General features: G+C 43.8%; 1 protein-coding gene across 3 annotated transcripts in view; it reads left to right on the top strand.

The window, feature by feature from the left end:
* Window positions 1-19,692, top strand: part of Pip4k2a (phosphatidylinositol-5-phosphate 4-kinase type 2 alpha) — a 166,581-nt gene that overhangs the window by 83,620 nt on the left and 63,269 nt on the right. For 2 of the 3 annotated variants that reach the window (XM_031369113.1, XM_031369112.1), the window contains exons 2-3: window positions 16,478-16,575; window positions 18,273-18,369. In XM_031369113.1, the coding sequence (XP_031224973.1) occupies window positions 16,478-16,575; window positions 18,273-18,369 (195 nt within the window). Of the gene's footprint in view, window positions 1-5,211; window positions 5,913-16,477; window positions 16,576-18,272; window positions 18,370-19,692 lie in introns of those variants that run through there. The other variant, XM_031369114.1, reaches the window with a different exon arrangement.

Here is a 19,692-nt window from a genome sequence, read left to right as displayed (position 1 = left end):
GTATGCACTCTCTGATAAGTGGTTATTAGCCCAGAAGTTTGGAATACAGGAAGAACAACCCACATTCATCCTGCTTCTTATAGCATACCAGCCTAGCAGTGGCACTGCTCACTGTAATTCGGGGACTCCCAAATCAATCACTAATTAAAAAAAAGTACCATCGTATTACCCAGAAGCCAATCTGATGAGCGTATTTCTTCAGTTGCTGTTCCCCCTTCTCAAATGACTCCAGTTTCTGTGGAGTTCATATTAACCCAGCCAGCCCTGGGTATTTGAAGTAGTTGACTTGCATCTTTTGATGGAATTCATAATCAGACAAAAGAAATGCAAAGAGCACATGTAATTCCTTATAAGAATGACCTTTAAAATAAACCACTATTTTTACATTAAAAAAAAAAAGAATTCCTCTGTCAATGGAATTTGTGTTTGGTGAATATTTTTATTTCATTCATAAATTTAGTTTAGTTGGGGTCAATATTCTTGTACTTAAGCAGATCAAACTTTTTGCCTGGTAAACAGGAATTGACCCTGCAACTTTCTGAAAGATGAATAAGAATATTAAAATCACTTTTCTAGATGTAGTGGTCAAGTCACATTTTCTGTTTATAAGTACAGGACTTAGTTAAAATGGTATCCCCAGGGATGGGCAGGAATGTAGAATAAACAGATATATGTTTGTTTTTTATTTTGACAAAACAGATTAGTCCTAAATGCCTCAGGAAAAGTCCCCAAAGGTGGTTGAAGAAAGTTGAAAAAAGTTTCAGATATTTTTATTTTATTTATTTATTTATTTATTTATTTATTTATTTATTTATTTAGGTTTTTCAAAACAGGGTTTCTCTGTGTAGCCCTGGCTGTCCTGGAACTCACTCTGTAGACCAGGCTGGCCTTGAACTCGGAAATCTGCCTGCCTCTCGGATATTTTGAAATAGCTGAAGTATAGAGTTTTGTTCAAACTTTTAGAGATTTCCAAGTTTAAAATCCAGGGAACTACCAGGATTAGGTCTGGGTAGATTAATTCAAGTTAGGAACTGGGATTCTCTGTTATCTAATTCTCGGCCGATCTATTTTTATTGTGCTAGACTCTGTAGAATGATGTGTTGGGAAGAGGGAAGAAAAATATTTAGTGGCACAGTCATGTGCGGGCAAGTACTCTTTTTTCCTAAAGTAATTAATACAAACGGTAGCATTTTGTTCTTTTGACAGTTTGCAAAAGGGCTAGGAGATAAGCAAATTGCTCTGGCATGCTTTAAAAAAAAATTAATGAATCTTTAAACTACAACAGTTGTTGTAGTGACTCTTGGTTCACTTAAAAAAGAAACCCGAAAAAATATTATAAGAATGTTTTTGTTTTAATCCCAGGTGCAGGAAATGGGGCTGCTTCAGATTGTCCATGGCAGCTGACTATGTCAGCTGTCACTCTGCCTAATGTTCTAGCACGTGTGTGATTCTGCCAGCAGCAGATAGTTTCTGCATTGTGTGACATTTGGAATTCTGGGGACTCTCAGAGGGTCTATAAATGCCAGGGCCTGAGAGTTAGGTTGTTGGTTGGTTGTGTTTTCTTAAGTAGTCATGCGCAAAGAAGCAAGAAGAAATTAGATCTCCTGACTGTGAAGATCAAATTTGCCCCAAGGAACTTGACACCCCTAATCAGCGGGAAGTAGTCTAATGGTAAGGTGCCCCCCCCCATTACCCTCTGGGCTTTGTTCTCTCCTATCTAGTGTTAGGGTGGAAAGGGTGGGAAAAAGAACCCACAAAGTAGCTGATACTGGCTACAAGTTGATTTTTTTTTCCGTATTTGTTTGTGTGTTATTTGCAAAACACTTTAGCCCATTATTAGTGTGTATGTAAGTGTCTCAGAAAAAGTTTTAAAGTATCCAGTTTGAGGCTAGGGCATAGCTCTGTGGTGGAGCACTGGCTGAGCATGCATAGAATCTTGGGTTTGATCTCTGCACACAATCTTGTTTTCAACCACATACCTATACTTCACATCGAAAGATAAAATAGGGGCTTGGGATGTAGTTCATCTGTTAGAAGCTCGCCTAGCATGCATGAAGCTCAGGTCCAGCCCCACCCCCCCGAGCCCTGCATAAAACTATGCGTGGTAATGTGTCCTAGTTTGCTTTGTATTGCCATGACCAATAGCAACTTGGGGGGAGGAAGGGATTAATTAGTTTACACTTCCACATCAGCCTATCATAAGCCAAGTCGGTACAGGAACTCAAGCAGGGACCTGGAGGCAGGAACTAAAGCAGAGGACATGGAGGCAGGAACTAAAGCAGAGGACATGGAGGCAGGAACTAAAGCAGAGGACATGGAGGCAGGAACTAAAGCAGGGACCTGGAGGCAGGAACTAAAGCAGAGGACCTGGAGGCAGGAACTAAAGCAGAGGACATGGAGGCAGGAACTAAAGCAGAGGACATGGAGGCAGGAACTAAAGCAGAGGACCTGGAGGCAGGAACTAAAGCAGAGGACATGGAGGCAGGAACTAAAGCAGAGGACATGGAGGAGCGCTGCTTCCCGGCATGCTCAGCTACCTTTTTTTATACAACTACTTGCTCAGAGGCAACACCACCCACAGTGAGCTGGCCCCTTTTATATCAATCATTAATCAAAAAATGCCCCATAGACTTGCGTATATGCCGAGCTGATGGAAGCATTGTCTCTATAACCCGGATGACTCTAGCTTCTGTCAAGTTGACAAAACCAAATCTGACTAGCACAGTGCAGTGGGGCAAACCTCTAACCCCCACCTCCATCTTAGGAGGTGCAAGCGGAAGGGGCTGCCGTTCAAGGTCATCTTTGGCTGCCTAGAGTTCAAGAGCTCCCATAAGCTAATTAATTTTTTATCTATAAGGGATTTTCTGTAGTGCAGTGTAACTGACTGTGTGTGGGTGTGGTAAAAACCTAAACTGAGAGATTTTTAGAATACCGCATAAGAAAAGAGTACCCTCAATGTTCAGAAACATTTTCCTTCACAAAGGAAAGCTATGCGAAACATGTCCTCTGCATGCCCGCCTTAGACACAGCATTGTCTTGCTTGAATTCAGAAGCTTGGGGATATTGTTTGCTTAACAGTTATTTCTTTTTTTAGATGAAATTTGAGTTGATTCTTAGTTTGCTTGTTTGAATTTTCCTCACAGTACATTTATTTATACATGGTTGAAACAATTTTAAGCCAAAGAATGTGGCAATACCCCAACCCCCCAAAAAAAATTCCGAATAGTTCAGCATACCAGATAGGAAAGTTCAAAGCTTAATTAAAGGTTTTCAGTAGAAAATGAGGGATAAGAAACTATTATAGGCATATAACATGACTTATATACTAAAAGTTCACCCATACAATCTTAGATAGCTTTTTAAAACTACTAATTTGCGTGCATGGATGTTGCTAGGGATTGACCCCAGGACATCATGCATGCTAAGTATGCACTGCCACTGAGCCTCATCCCCTTGGAATAAATTTATAGCCCACACATTTGAGGTTTTGAAATTTTAAATGACTGCTCACACAAGCCAACAGGAGAAGAGTACACTGGACTCTTAAATAATTTTAACATGCCAGGAGAAAGGCTGGCCCAGAGCAGGTAACACCGCTGTCTCTGTGGCCTCAGCTTCAGGACTCCAGGGTCTTGGTGGAAAGGGTGCAGGAGGCCTTACCAGACTGCAGAGCTGGGTGCAGGACTTGTTGGAAGGAGTTCTCCCTTTATTTCTCACTGCCTGGGAAGTGCTGTCTTTCCTCGGCTTCCAACCATTATCTGCTTGGTGAGAACCATCATACTTCATGTTAACAGGAAAAGCAGCCTATGGGGAGGTTCTGACGTGGACTAAAAATGTGATGGTGCCCTGACCACATGGTAGTGTGAAAGTATTGGCTCTCTGGCAGGGGGCGGGGGGGCCAGGGAGTGTGCCAGCTCTACGCCCAGGAAAAGACTGTTAGAAAGATCCCGGAACTCTTTATTCCCTGAAGCCCAGCACCACATTTTCTGTTTTCCACCTACAGGTCAATGGGTAAAAGATATTTAAGATTCTTATAAAAAGGATTGAAAGATTTGTGTGGCCATATTAACATGTAGACTGAATTGTATTTATATGTACATGCTAATATATACTTTATAGCATATTTGCAAACTTTTTTTGTTTTTGTTTTTTTGTTTTTTTGTTTTTTGAGACAGGGTTTCTCTGTGCAGCTCTGGCTGTCCTGGAACTCAATCTGTAGACCAGGCTGGCCTTGAATTCAGAAATCTGCCTTCCTCTGCCTCCCAAGTGCTGGGATTAAAGGCATGCACTACCACTGCCAGGCGCATATTTGCAAACTTTAGGAGTCCAATTAAATATATAAATAATTAGATCACTACAAAGAGCCTGTAGTTTTCATTAGATTTCTCTCTCTGTCTCTCTCTTTCTCTCTCTCTTTCTTCCTTCCTTTCTTTCTTTAAGTGCAAGTACTATAATTGTTTAATTATTTTTCAAAGTTGTATCCCAATTGTGACTTTCTGGAAGCTCACTTCTGGGTTCTGTGTCATTTGCTTCTTGGCTTTAATAGCTTTGTTGTTGAAAATTATACCTCACAAAAATACATAAATCCAGATAATGACAGAACATCACCTTGGCCTGTACTTGGCAAATTATCACATCCTCCCTTATCACTCCCTGCCAGCTGTACTGAAGTTTTATTTTGTTGGCTTTCAAATGATAAAATTATATTTTACTAAAAACTTAAATTGGCCAGAAGGCTTGTCCGTCCTTCGAAGTCCAGCAGATCTGTTCTAAAGCAGTTGTAACGGACTAGAGCTCTCCAGGCACATTTCCCGTGGGCTCAGTAGAGCCTTCTGTAAGGCGTTCTGGATGGAGGAGTTTTCGTAGGAGGCCCAAGTGCAGTTGTTTTTGGCAAGCTGGCAAATGTGGAAATTTACAAATACTGTTTTTTATACAACTCTGGTTTCAAAGCTTCAGTTTCTCCTGAGGTGTTTCTTCCTGACTTCTGTAGAGGAGTATGTATGGGTGTTTGCTTCGAGGTAGAATTCTGCTGAGTGGCCTCTCTGGGGACTGGCAAGGTTCACTAGCGTCTAAAGGAAGTGCATGACTCATCCTGCCTGGCTTTCCTCTGAACCACACACAGTCATTCTTCAAACGTAGCAACCACTTAGCAATGCCAGGCCACAGAATTGCTAGAGTCAACTTTAGTGCAACTATAAAGTAAGCTTCCCCAGGGTGTGTAATTTATTCTATTTTTAAGTTTTGAAATATTGACCCTGCCTTGAGAGCCGACAGTAGGTACTACCTGGCAGAGGGATTTGTGCCAATTTGATCTCACATTGGATTTTGTGCATCTTTAGCCATTTGTACCCTGGCAGGAGCACAGAGCTTTTCTCTATAGTGTTGTTCAGGGATTGTAGTGTTTGTTGGTTTGAACTTTGCTGTTAATGACGCCTTGTTTGAAGCATATGCACATTAACCATGAAATTTAGGAAAGTCTGGTGAAGCACTCCGTGTGGTAGTTCAGTGGCACATGCAGCACATCACTGTCTTCAGGCCCTCCCCAGTCACTCCTTCCTTTAATCCTCAAGATACAGTGTAGACTAGGGGTGGGTTATCGTTATCAAACATAGTTGAAAAGCAACCCACATTTTTATCTAACTAAAGTCTTTCTAGTTGTTTCCGTTGAACAGTTCTGTATTCCACACAGCCCTTTGCATTCGGATGACCGATCTGGAGGGAACAGAGAGGGTCAGCTCGGCCCACAGCTCTGCCCACAGCTTGATGCTTACTCAGGCTTAGTAGTAGCTTGGCCTGAGGTCTCTTCGCAGACTTCCCTTCAAGCACCTGCTTGCTTTGTGGGGTTTGTTTCATTCATCTAAAGACGAGCACAGTGTGAATCTGAGGACCAGGGAAGGCAGTAAGAACCTCAGGTACAGACCACACAGCCTTTCTGATGAGAGCAGTGTACAGATCACGGCAAAGGCTGGGGAAAAAAAAGCCAGCTACCTGACAGCTTGTTGATCTTAGTTCATTTTCCAGACTGAGGTTCTGGTGGCCAGTTGGTAAATTCTGGGTACGAGGAGGGTAATGCCTATTGGCTGGTGGGTGGGTGGCAAGCAAAGTAGCCCGTGCAATATTGCCTATGGTGGAATTTTTTTCTCTAGGGCTTCTTCCCCTCAAGGGGGGAGTGCTCCAGTGTCCCTAACAGAGTGGCCTGGACTGCAGGGGAGAGGGCGGAGGTGCAGGCCCAGGAGTTGGAGTACAGGCTCTGTTTACTCCTGGGCCTAGCTGGTATCCTGCTCTCAAGCCCAGAGCCTCTTGGGATTTGGTCTCAAGTAATCAGCCCTCATCTCTACATGCAGGAGTCCAGCTGTGGAGACAACCCAGGTGCCCAGGTCCCTGGCAGTGGCCTCTCTTCTGTCAGTTAACAATCTGCTTACTCTCTGCCTGGTTAAAGGTTCTCAGTAGGTTCTCCTCTTCTGTCTGTGGTCCCTTTGACTTTGCCTGGGGTTTTGTTGTTTTTGTTTTGTATTGTTGTTGTTTTGTATTGGTTTGTTTTGGTTTTTACCCCCCACTTCCTCTATTGTCATTCCAGTAGGGTTTCTAGTGGGGAAAAGAAATAAAAATGTAGTCAATTCATCAACTCCTGCCATTAAAGTGTAATGGTAGCTTTCTTCTTTGTTCTGTGGGGCAGATCTTGAATAGTGGAGCTGGCTGCCCTTCTGCTCTGTGTTTGGAAAGGAAAACAGTAGTCTAGCCTAAGACACCAGGAATCCAGCGTTGCCTCTCTGGAATCTTAATACTAGTCCAGCAGTGAAATCTCTTAAAAAAAATTTCTCCAGAAAAAAAAAAAAAAAGCCAAACTGCAAACCAAATCCCTTCCCATCCTCTGCAGGTTTTACTAGTGATGTCTGTGTGATTGGTGCGCTGAGTACATGGATATCTTGCCTTGCTTACTTTTTAAGCATATTATGTTTGGTTCTCTAGGATGCCAGTGGGAACATGGTGTGACGAGCCAACTCATTTTTGCATGGCCAATTGCACCCCATTCCCAAAGGACAGTGAGAGTTGGGATCTCTGCCAGAATGACTGTCCTCTTAGGATCCTAACCTCACAGGGCACATGGCTGGAGAGCAGCCTCCTTATAAGATGAACTTAGAGAAAATAGTAAATTATTTGACTATAACTAGATACAGACTGAGAAGAAAGATAATGTTCCTTTGAAACTTTCCAGATGCGTTTCATACAGTCTGGCTAATTGCTGGTATTCATGTCACCGAGAGGAGTGGAGCTCCTGTACATTGATATCCAACAAGTGTTTCATTCACTGCTGCATTTGGACGTCTTCAATTGCAAGTAGCAGAAAACCCCCTTCCACTAGCTTAAAGAATTAGTCTGTATTCAGCGCTTTCCTGGTGGTGCTTGTGGTTTAGGTTTTCAGAAGATTTGGTTTGTCATTGCAAGAATAGAATTGGGGACAGAGATGGCCATAGTCTTCAAACCTCCAGCTTAGGTCCCAGATCCCAGAGGGGTTCCATAATCTTCCAACACAGGGTCACCTGCTAGGAACCAAAGCAGACACCTGAGGCTGCAGGGGACTTTTGCAGCTTCAGCTTCTTTATCTAGAGCACTGGTTCTCAACCTTCCTAATGCTGCAAACTTTTAATACAGTTCCTTAAGTCATGGCGGCCCCCAGCCAGAAAATTATTTTGTTGCTATTTCATAACTGTAATTTTATTGTAATGAGCCCCAGTGTACAATATCTGATATGCAGGACATTGATATGCAACCCCCACAGGGGTCTTGACCCACACAATTTGAGAACTGCTGATCTAGTTAGGAAGGTTAAGGTAAGCTGGCCCAGAGCCTCAGGATTTAAATGATGACTTTGAATCAGCAGCACGTGGTTCTTTTCAGGGCTCCACCAGTGCCCTTCTAAGAGGTGACTTGTTGAACAAGACTGAAGATGCGTGAGCTTGGCTTCCCTTATATGACCCCGCTTGACCAACCTGGAGGCGCTCACAGAGATCATGCAGGAATTGGGAGGGGAACCTATGAAAAGTTGTGTTTAGATTCATTAGAATTTGGGGGCTTCCTCAGCAAGGTGAAGCACTAGGTTCTGGGGTACCTGGAAGGCTAAGCGAGTCATCCAGTCAGGGGACTGGGGACCACTCACACCAGAGACACGATGTCAGGGCTGACGATGGTGCATCATCCCTGACTGTCCGAAAAGACACCAGAAATCCAGAATTGTGTGTAAATTTTTTGAAGTCTGATAGACAAGTAATTTAGGCACTTGCTAAATCACTGAGCTGAAAAAGCACATCATTTGACATCTCTTCTGAAGTTCATTTTAAAGGTGTAGCATGAGGTCAGGGGCCTCTGGGCCCTGAATGAAGAAGTAGGACCAGTCTCAGTCATGTGTCTCCAAACTCCAAGGCTGGGGTCCTTCTCAATGGACCACTTTGTAACACTTGTTTTCATTGGCAAAGTCTTTCTTAGATTTTTTTTTTAAGCCCATATGCCTCTAGAATAACTTACAGATTTCTAGCCTTCATTCACAATTTAATGTTGGATTCTGTGTTTTATGGATGGTAAATTTTCACATGAATCCATTCTTTGAATTGGTAGTGGGCCAGCCACTGAGGCGTGTCTGTCAGAAATCTCTGGGGAGACGCCTCAGTTGGAGAAGTGCTTGCCCACAAGCATGAAGACCAGAGTCCAGTTCCCAGGACCTACACTCAGAAACAAAAACATACATATTTATAATTCCTGTGCTGGGGGGGGCCAGCACAGGAAGAACCCTGGGGCTTACACCCACCTAACATAGGCAACCTGACAAGGTCCCGGTCAGTGAGAGGCTTCAAAACAACAGACTGGATGGCTCCTAAGGACTGACACCCGAGGTTGACCTCTGTGTATGCATGTGTACAGATACACCCACCCACAGACACACGCACACACGCACACACCACGCATGTGGGAAGGGAGCAGGTGGGGAAAGGACTCGTGAGGACAGAGCTTTGGGGCACTGTGTTGCTGGGTGGTAGAATTTATGTTTGCATTATAAATTCAAGTAAGATTCTAAGCCAGAGTTTAAATACTGCTCCTGATATTTATTATTATTTTAATCAAGTAGTCACTGTTCAAAAGATTGACTTGATTGATTTTAGTCAAGAGGAAATAACACCTTATGTGATTAATTTAGGGTTTTGAGTTTGCAGGTGAAGGGGACAGACCCTTTTGTTTGTGCTTATATATCTGCGCTTTGCCATCAGAACAATTTCATTTGTCCTGTCAAAATGAAACATTATTTTCTAGATAGTGGAAGGTAGCTCACACTTGGATCCTGTCATCTGTGTGATGTGCAAATATAGAAGCATTAGCTTTTCCAAAATGCCCTCAGAAATGAGTATTGATGTAGCCGCTGTAGAAAATTGACCTCGCCCCGTGACAAATAAAAATACACTTTGCAAACACCTTCTGCTGCCTGTTCTTCCTGCCCCGGTAATCATCTCTAATTTGCTCTGCCTGCCCCACTGAAACCTCAGAACTTTCTAATTGGTATTCAGTTTGCAGGGTCAACTGTAACCAGAGTCACTCTAGTCCAAGTGTGGACCATATGCCTGTGTTGGGGACTAGTTTTGAAAATTTTTAATTGTTTCAACCTATGTCCATGACGAGATTGTAAAAAGTATTTACAAATGATGTACATTTTATTGAAGACTTGTTTTTCCCTTGTGTGGAACTTATCAGTTACAAATGGCTATCCAATGATACTAAAATCTGATTTTAAAAAATTTAGGTTAAAAAAAAATTAGGTAATTTTCCCCAAACTTGAGTTAGTAGGAAAAATATAAAGTGAAAATGTGTTGTTGTTTTTATTTGTTCACTCTGCTACTCTTCTGCTTTGTTTTGTTGTTGTTGTTGAAACAAGATATCTGCACTTTTCCTTGTCAGTTTCAATTGCAAGTCATTGTAACCTTCAAAGCTGTAGTTTCTTTTGGTCTGTATCCCCTGTGATACCAAATAAGGCAGTTCAAAAAGGGCTGGGGGTGGGGAATCTTGATGGCTTTCTAAGTCACACAGGGGAAAATATTTTCTTAGAAAATGCATCTGGAGGTAATTTTCTTGTATCAGCGATAATCAGTGAAAGTTCCCATTTGTGTGAGTGTGGACCCCTCTCGTGTGGGAGTGGGTAGAATTCGCCACTGCATCCAATTCCCGCCATACACTAGAAATACTGTTTTCATTCATTTCCTAAGTGGAATGAGCCTCAGGGCAGAAAAAAGTGCTTAAAGTAAATGCTTTGGTAGAAAAACCTTTGTGTGCTTTATAAGAGAGCTGCAAAGGAGCTTCTTACGACGAGTCCAGTAAGTACAGCATACTCGTTTTTGAATGGTGAAGATGGAAGGGTGCTCTTTAAAACAGTAACAAGGACCAGTCATGTTGTGTACCTTGAAGTCAGGGTCCTTCTGTGAACGCCAGAAGCAGCCAAAAACCCAATATGGGAAATCTGGCATGGCACACTTAATGATGAGCTCCCCTTAAAAACACTGAGTAATGGTAGTCCACATTTTCATTAGCCGTGCCCAGTTATGCATGCTAATTCTTTTTCCTGCTGGGTCTTTGTTAATGGTGGCCCTCTGGTGCTTATTCTGGCCCAGTTACCACCTTGCAGGTTTCTCTCCGTTGTTGACCCCTTTTAACATAGACATTTAGGTTCCTTCTCTTGAGATTGGAGGAGGAATGAGTGGACATCTCTGGGGCCTTCCCACTCTTCCTCTTGCCATCCCACATCCTGCCCCAATCTCAGGTAGACTTGGCTGTTCCCAGATGTCTCTGCTCCCAAGGAAGGTCTTGATAGAGTAGCCCACAGCTGCTCACACCAGAGTCCTGTTTTAACTCACTGAATCATCATTTATAGAGAAGTGTCTTAAAATCAGATTAAATGTTTGAGCTTCCTCTACATGTGAGAGATTCTGGGGTTTTGATCCCTCCCCCATTTTTCTTGGTTGAATTAAAACCATCTGCTAGACAAGTGAACTGGTACACTCCTTTAATCCCAGAGACAGGTGGGTCTCTGAGTTAAAGGAGAGCCTAGTTTATGTAGTGAGTTCCAAGCCATCAGGGGCTATCTAGTGAGACCATGTCTTAAAACAAGCAAACAAACAAACAAACAGAAAAATAATTAAAAGCCCAAAACATAATTATCTATTAGTCTAAAACCATGATATTTAGGGTGAATGTATCTTAATTAATTGTCATAAATAATGCCTTAAAATTTATGAACTTATCCTTTGGTTGGCTTAAAAAGTATGTATTAGCTATATATTTTTCTTAATGCCTCAGCACGAAACAGCTTTGTGGGGTCACCTTTATGTGCCCTAATTTTTGTTTATTTCTTGTCTAGAATCTGTTCATTGGTCCTAATTTTTGAAGCTTAGATGCATATTTGCAGTATGCATTCACATACAGGAATGGTACTCACTTCAATCATGCAACTCAGGAAATAATGAATCTTTGCTTTAAAGTTGTAACTAACTTGCACATGATAGGAATTGGAACATTCTTCTAAGGAGAAGAGTCAAGATACCTTCTCCACATCAAGCTGTTAGGAAAAGTCCACAAAAGGCTACTGTGGAGCGTGTGTGAAGCAGGGTTTCCCATGAGTTAGAGGACAGCCTAGACAAGTGTCTGTAATAAATAACTGTTATGGGGAATTTGCATCCTTCAGTGATAACTGTTTATGATTCTTTCAGGTTTGAATGCAGACTGGTGACTGAGTGACAAGTAGTTGCTGCACAGGAGTGGTTAACAGTTGAAGAACAAATCCCACCTTCAGTTGTGTGGGAGAGACCGCAGCTGGTCTAACTGTAGATGGCAGGACACATTCAGTTAAGCATGCATTTAAAAAAATAATTTCTTCAGTTTTTTAAACAACATAGGTGTAATTTTTGATGAGCTTCTACAGCTCCTTGCTGTGAACCGTCACCTTCTAGGCTGGTAGGAACGTAAAAAGATCCTGAGTTTGGGAAATCTAGCCACTTGTTGGGACTGCTGGAGTCCTGACTACATGGGCTGCATTCCAGATGCAGCTTGACCAGCTAATAGCAGAAAGCTTATCTCACTAAGCCTGCATTGCCTTATCTGGGAAATGGGAGTGATGGTACCTACACTATTGCGTTCTAAATATCAGATTAGATACTATGTCCAGAGGGGTCAGTGTGGCATTTGGCAGATGTCCAGTATTAACTGTGGCATTAATGCCAACTACTAAAGTGAGTTCAGACAAAGCTGAGCAAAGATAAGACATCTCTGCCTCTCCTCCTCCGTTTCAGACTTGGCCCAATCCCCTCTGCCCAGCCCTTTCCTTAACTCTTGAATTATAATGCGGTCAGGTCATTGGGCACTTGGTACTAACAGACATTTGTACTAGCCGTCCCTACCCCACCAAAGCCTTGCTTCCATTGATGTTGACAACAGAGATCCTTTATTTCATGTCTTATGTGAGGCCCGGGCACTGTGAGTCTCTGTCCCCAGTGGCTCAGCAGAGAGCAACACCTGTGTTTTGGGGGTTACTGGTACAGCATAAACAGAACCACAAGGTCCTTCGATGAGTACAGGGTGACCCAGCCGGTGGCCTCTCTGCATGGACATATGTCTGATACACTTAGAAAAGTTCTAGCTGTGTCGGATGGTGACTGTGTCTATCTAAGCAGAACAAAACTGGCTTTCCCAAAGAGGTATGACGACCATTATGTGCTTCCCTGCATGAAAGTGATGCTGCCCTTCTGTTGTAAGAGTTCATTGCATATTTGCAACCCTATAGAATGTACCTGGAATAATGGAACCAGTACTCAGTTTGCTTGGCTCTACTCTTAGTGCTAGGAATGAAAAACTATTTGGGTTTTATAATATACGCTTATTCCTAAAGGGTGGGGGGTGCTATTTCAATATAGTAAGAGTTAATTAGAAATCTTTCTGTGTCATTCCATGAATATTATATAATCTATACAGATGTGTATGTTCTCAATTTAAATATCTATTAAAGACAGAAATTCTTCTTTGAATACTGATAAGAGCTGAGTGTGTAGTTCAGTGGTAGAGCACAAGGCTCTGAGCTCTATCCTAGCACCACAAAATAATAATAATAATAATAATAATAATAATAATAGGAGGAGAAGCAGCAGCAGCAACAACACCACCACTACCTCCACCTCTACCATCACCACCACCTCCACCACCACCACCACTCATTGTCAGTTTTATTCCTAATTTTTGCTTGGGCCACCTGGAATGACTGGACTAAAGTAAAATGTTAAATCAAGAAATTAAAATGTTAAACTTCAAAACCCACTGTCAAGAAAGCTGCAGGCACAAGGCTAGGAGCCCCATTAAGTTACAGAAATTGGCAAAGAGGATTAATTTAACTTCATCTGACATGGTAGCTTATCATCACCTGTGGTGCACTATGGTTTTTGGACTAGAAGCAAGCATACCTTTCAGAGTGTATAAATGGCAGGCTCACAGGCTAAAGCGAGTGAAGTCACCTGGGAAGTTGCATGAGCTTTCAGTGTTCAAACACTGCTGAAGTTAAGACATTTCAGTAAGATAGTGAATGAGGGCTAACCTTCTTATGCACAAAATGAAGCATTCCTACAGAAAATAGTCGAGCGAGGCTCAAGAGATGCTCTTGGAAACATATTGATTACTAATTAAAAGTTGCCTTTGATGGCAGATGCTCTTGGTCACTGTGTGTTCGTGGGTGGTTAACTCACTTGACCCAGAAGTTTGAAAGAATGGCTTTGTAGGAAAGGGGGAAAGGAAATATAAAGCTACTGTAAGTGAAAGACAATGTAGAGGAAAGATGAAACGTCCCAAGCATATCTAATTAAACTCTGCATCAACCTGTTTCTCAGTTATAAGGTAGAAAGTGAGCTAGGGAGATGGCTTGATCTGTAACAAGCACCAGGACCTGAGTTCAGATCCCCAGCAGCCAAGTAAAGTCAAAGGTAGTGCATGCCCCTGTAACACCAGCACATGGGTGGTGGATTCAGACCCATCTCTGAAGTTCATTTCATCCAGCCTACCCAAATGGATGATCTTCCTGCTCAATGAGAGGCCCTATCTCAAAAACAACAACAACAAACAACAACAAAAGGGGTGGAGCTACTCCAGGAAGACACTGAATATGAACCTTGGCCCTCCATACCCACATTCCTACACTAACAAGTATACGTAGGACCCCAACCCAGCACATACCTAAGTACATAAATACATATGCACTGTCTGTGTAGCGTGAAAGTGATTCAGTGTCACTCCCTTCAACAAGCCATTTATCCCACCCCTGCTCCTAATTCCCAGTACACTCGTTGTCTAGACCCAGCTGTTTCTATTAGCTGCCTGGGGCTTGGGGTCAAGTGTCCTGCCTATCAACTCTAGAAGGAATTTCTACATGAGGGACTGTGTGACACTGATTTCTTGTTTCTAGTGATGACCCTGCTCCTCTATCTACCACAGTGTATGTGAATAAGGATCTCAAACCTGAGAGGCTGATCCGTCATCCATCTATCCATCCATCCATCCATCCATCCATCCATCCATCCATCCATCCATCATCCATCCATCCAGCATCCATCCATCCATCCATCCATCATCCATCCATCCATCCATCCATCCGTCCATCTCCATGCCTGTTTCCTGATCAAGACTCTGCCAGCTTGTACTCAATGACTTTTCTCTGACCCCTCAACTGTAACCTCTGTGCTAAAGCTAAGCCCCATTTCTTACACCTCATTTTCTTTCTACCTTTTGCATTGACACTTTTCAGGCTTTTCTCTTTAAGCCTCTGAGCCACCAACTGCCAATCAGCTTTGCCTGACAAAGAGTCCAACCAGCATCAACCTCCAGGCTGCTCTGTAGGAAGGAAGTGCCCTGAAATCATGCTCACTGTCTGAGAAGTCGTTAATGCCTTCAAGACCCTGTCCAAGCTCACTGCTTGTTTGCTTGATTTTGTTTTTGCTTTCTGCAACCAAGAACCCTTCAGAGTGCCTTCCATAGTGCAGGAAGTACAAATGTTTAAAGTGGTTTAATGTTTATATTGAAATTGGCAAGGGAGAAAATAGCATGGGGATCAAGTGCAAAAACAACCAAGAAAAAAAGCCATTTTTCACAATCGTGCATCAGCTCCACCCCCCGTCACTTCCTGTGGTATAGAAGAAATGGAATTCTGTATTTTGTCCTCTCAAGCCTGTTCCTTTGCTTTGTTGTTGTTGTTGTTGTTGTTTGAGATAGCTTGACTAGGTAGCCCAGACTGTCCTTAGACTTGCCATCCTCCTCCTCCAGACACCCAGGTAACTCTGGTTTTGCTCCTAAGCTGTATTTGAGCTTCTCATTCTCATGGAACCCCATGAAGCCATCTTCTTCCTGAGCAAAGGCTTCAGCTGTCATGGTCAAGCCCCATGCTGATATTTATGTTTAAACTCAATCCCTATAAGAAAGAAATGAATGAATTTGTGGATGCGTGCATCATTCTTGAGGTGCTCCAAAATATAACTCATGTCTGTTAATTTAACAAATACTTATCTCAGAGGTAAAATCCCTCTGTCTCAGATAACACTTTGTTCACAGAGGAAGTTGTCCTTGAAATGGGATCAGTGGAGTTCTGCATTGCGGGTCTTGAAGGAGACAGGGAGATAGAATGAGGACAGAGTGTCCCTAAGGGACAAACAGCCTTACAGACTGGCCCCCTGTATTCCTCTGCGCCACCCAGGCCAGTGTGGGAGAGCTGGGTGGGAGCTGGGAGGAGTGAGGACCAATGAGGGAGTGGGGGCAACCAAAGAGTTCCTGGTGGGAAGCAGAGGGCAGGCAGAATTCCTGTGCTCAAGGGTTTCTTTGCAGTTATGTGGCAAAATCAGACCGTCCTCACCAGGGTGGTGGTAACCAGGGCTGTCAAAGGGACGGTAGTAACCAGGGCTGTCACCGGACGGTAGTAACCAGGGCTGTCACCGGACGGTAGTAACCAGGGCTGTCACCGGACGGTAGTAACCAGGGCTGTCACCGGATGGTGATGACCTGGGCTGTCACCGGACGGTAGTAACCAGGGCTGTCACCGGACGGTGATAACCAGTGCTGTCACCGGACGGTAGTAACCAGTGCTGTCACTGGACGGTAGTAACCAGGGCTGTCACCAGACGGTAGTAACCAGTGCTGTCACTGGACGGTGATAACCAGGGCTGTCACCGGATGGTGATAACCAGTGCTGTCACTGGACGGTGATAACCAGGGCTGTCACCAGACGGTAGTAACCAGTGCTGTCACCGGACGGTAGTAACCAGGGCTGTCACTGGACGGTAGTAACCAGGGCTGTCACTGGACGGTAGTAACCAGGGCTGTCACCAGACGGTAGTAACCAGGGCTGTCACTGGACAATGATAACCAGTGCTGTCACGGGACGGCGGTAACCAGGGCTATCTCTGTTGTGTTTTTCTAGATCAATGAACTGAGCCATGTTCAAATCCCTGTCATGCTGATGCCTGATGACTTCAAAGCCTACTCTAAGATAAAGGTAGACAACCACCTTTTTAACAAGTAAGTATGCTGCGGCCTTTCTGGAGGGAGGCTCCCTGGCTGGGCAGATGAGGACTTCTTGTGACTTTCTGTAATTATATGTTTTTTTCAATGGGTGGGAGTAAAGTTTTGCTGATAAAGTTAATCCTGTGATAAACACAGCCATCTGTCATATTCAGAGAAGCAGCAGCAGGCCCTCTGGGATAGTATCCCTTTGCCGTATGGCATATTGTTCCCTATGAGTATCTTACACATTAAAAGTGATATCCTCATTACTATTTAAAATTTTGGAGCTGTAAATTACTTGGATTGTTTGAGCAGTTATGGACTTCTGCTCTTGTACACAAAACTTTAAAAACAGTGGCTTTATGCATAGAAATGAAATTATTTATTATAAAACAATAAATAATTGAGATAATAAGGTATGTTATTATAAAACATAACTGGATGTCATGTTTGGGTGTCAATAATGTTCTTCATATGAATGGGATGCCTTTGATGTCAATTAGTCAGTTTATCCAAAATCTAGAGCTACAGCATGGTCCTTCCTCCACAGGGACTACAGCCAGGACAGCAGCTGGAAACTGACACATACACAAATGACTGTCATTCCTGTACAGAGAACAGTAATAGAGGGCTGTCCACAATTTGTATTTCTCGTTCTGTGAGAGCACAGAGGAGGGCAGTTCTGTATGAATGGGGTTGAGCCTCCGAGTAACCTCTCACAAGTGTGAACTCTCTTCCCTCCCCTTCTCTTTGCTGTAGTACTGGGGATTGAACCTGGGGACTCACACACACTAGGCAAGCGCTCTGCCCCTGACCTGCCTCCTGCCCCTCCATACAGTGTCCTAACCATGCTTTTGTTCTCATGTGAACTCTTGGGTTCCCATACTCTTGTTCACAGGTTGACTCGCTGAGTGTGTAAACACACAGAGGTGTGGTTGAGGGGAAGATGAGGTAGAGTGCAGCCAGAGGCATCTGGAGAGTCCAGAGAGACAAACAGAACCCTAAACATGGTCAGCAGACTGAACTGGGCCATGACGGGGTGAGAGGCAGGGAAGGGCGAGAGAGGAAGACAGAAGAGAAAGCCAAAAGAGCACACGAGAGACAGCTGGACAAAAGGACCAAGAGATAGGCAAGCGAGAGAGTGGCACGGTTATATAGGAATGGAAGCTGGGGGAAGGGAGCTGGAAAAGTTTAGGGTAGGGGTGGGGTGAGAAGAGCAGAGTGAGCCTGGAGGCCAGCCTGGGCTTTGGTATGCTAATTGGCACCACAGTTAGCCATTTGGCTTGAGTTTCTCTTGGACCTGACAGTGAGGAAAAGTTCTTAGTGTGAATTTCAAATGTGGGTCTTGGGTGTGAGGCAGCCTTGTTTGACAGCTGCTTCCACCGTGATCTTGCTGTCTGTGGTCATGACCTGTCCTTTCTCACTGCCATCCTCTCTGCTCTTCACAGCCCTCTTCTTGGGGAATGGCTGGTGTGTGCAGCCAGTATTAGGGGGTACCACAGCCCCAGCGTGAGAACAGAGAGCATTTTCAAGCCATCCCTCTGCCTGTCAGATATGATTGGGTTGTACCTGATGCTGTGGAATCCTCTTGTGCTTACTGTGGGCAGTGAGCTCTCACCACCTCAGTGCTACACACAGGTCCAGGTCGGGCAGAGTGAAGCCTGTTAACCTCCTGTCTGTCTGAGCCTCACTCCACAATGTGACCCTTGCAGGGAAAACATGCCGAGCCATTTCAAGTTTAAGGAATACTGCCCGATGGTCTTCCGGAATCTTCGGGAGAGGTTTGGAATCGACGACCAAGATTTCCAGGTGAGCTTCTTTTGTGAGATGGCTTTGCTCTGTGAAGTAGGACTTGTGTTTCTGTCCTTGTGAGCAGCGTCCTTGCCGGACTCAGGTTTTAATGTTCGTTCTGAGTTAGGCATTCTCTAAGTAAAGGGATCTGTATGGTGTGATTTCAGTGAGATGTCTGTAGGAAAAGAAGACAGCACTTAAGAGTGAATACGCTCACTTCTAGATGCAAGTTTCTGCCACACGTGCTGCTTTCTGCTTTCTGGGGTTAGAAAGCATGTGTACATGTGTTAAATTCATGTTTTTCTATTTTGGCAGAGGCCACTTAGGAATCTCAGGCAGGGATTGTGTTCTTACTAATTTTCTGGGTTGTAAGTAGGCAAACTCTGTCTCCTGCCTCAGCATTCTCCTCAGGCTGGGCTTGTGTCTCATGGTGCTGGGCTGTAGAGTGGTCACAGCCCTCCCATCACCAGCAAGAACCTATAAACCCACACAGTCTGGTGCCCGCCTTCTCACAGCCCACATACTGATCTACGCTGCCCTCCTCACAGCCTGTATATACTAATCTACTCTGCCCTCCTCCTCACAGCCCGCACACTGATCTACACTGCCCTCCTTCTCACAGCCCGCACACTGATCTACGCTGCCCTCCTCCTCACATCCCGCATACTGATCTACGCTGCCCTCCTTCTCACAGCCCGCACACTGATCTACTCTGCCTTCTCTCCCTGTACTTGGCACAGTCTCCATTTTGACTTTCAAATGAGATATAACTTTTTAAGTAATTACTGCTCCCAGACCAGTCTCCTAAAAGAAAGTCTGCTTTCGTAGTACTTTTAAGCGCTGTGATAAGATACCATGAGTAGGGTAACTTAGGAAAGAAAATGTTTATCAGGGGCTTACGGCTTCAGAGGTTGAGTCCATGAGCACCGTGGCATGGGCGTGGTAGCAGTCAGGCATGGCGCTGGTGCTGGAGCTGAGAAATCACATGAAGCAGAGAGCTAACTGGAAATGGTGTGAAATCTCAAAGCCTGCCTCTCAAGTCATACCTTTTCCTAATCTTTCCCAAATAGTTCTACCAACTAACAACCAAATATTCAAATATATGAGCCTGTGGGGGCCACTCTCATTTCAGACATGCCTATCAGTGATTCTCTGAGTTTTATATGGACAGCAGATCAATAAGTACTAATGGTTTCTTTTCATTTGCTTGCTTGCTTGTTTTAAAGCAGAAAACTAAGTACTAATTTTTCTTGCATCTCCTCAGATGAATAAGCCTCTCTCTAACTTGCCCTAAATTTAAAACCTGCTTCAATGCCATGTTGCTACCCGAGGCAACCTTAC

This window comes from Mastomys coucha, unplaced genomic scaffold (assembly GCF_008632895.1).
Source record: "Mastomys coucha isolate ucsf_1 unplaced genomic scaffold, UCSF_Mcou_1 pScaffold15, whole genome shotgun sequence".
NCBI classification, from domain to species: Eukaryota; Metazoa; Chordata; class Mammalia; order Rodentia; family Muridae; genus Mastomys; species Mastomys coucha.
The sequence above is the reverse complement of the archived record's forward strand: the minus strand, read 5'-3'. Positions and strand labels throughout refer to the sequence as shown.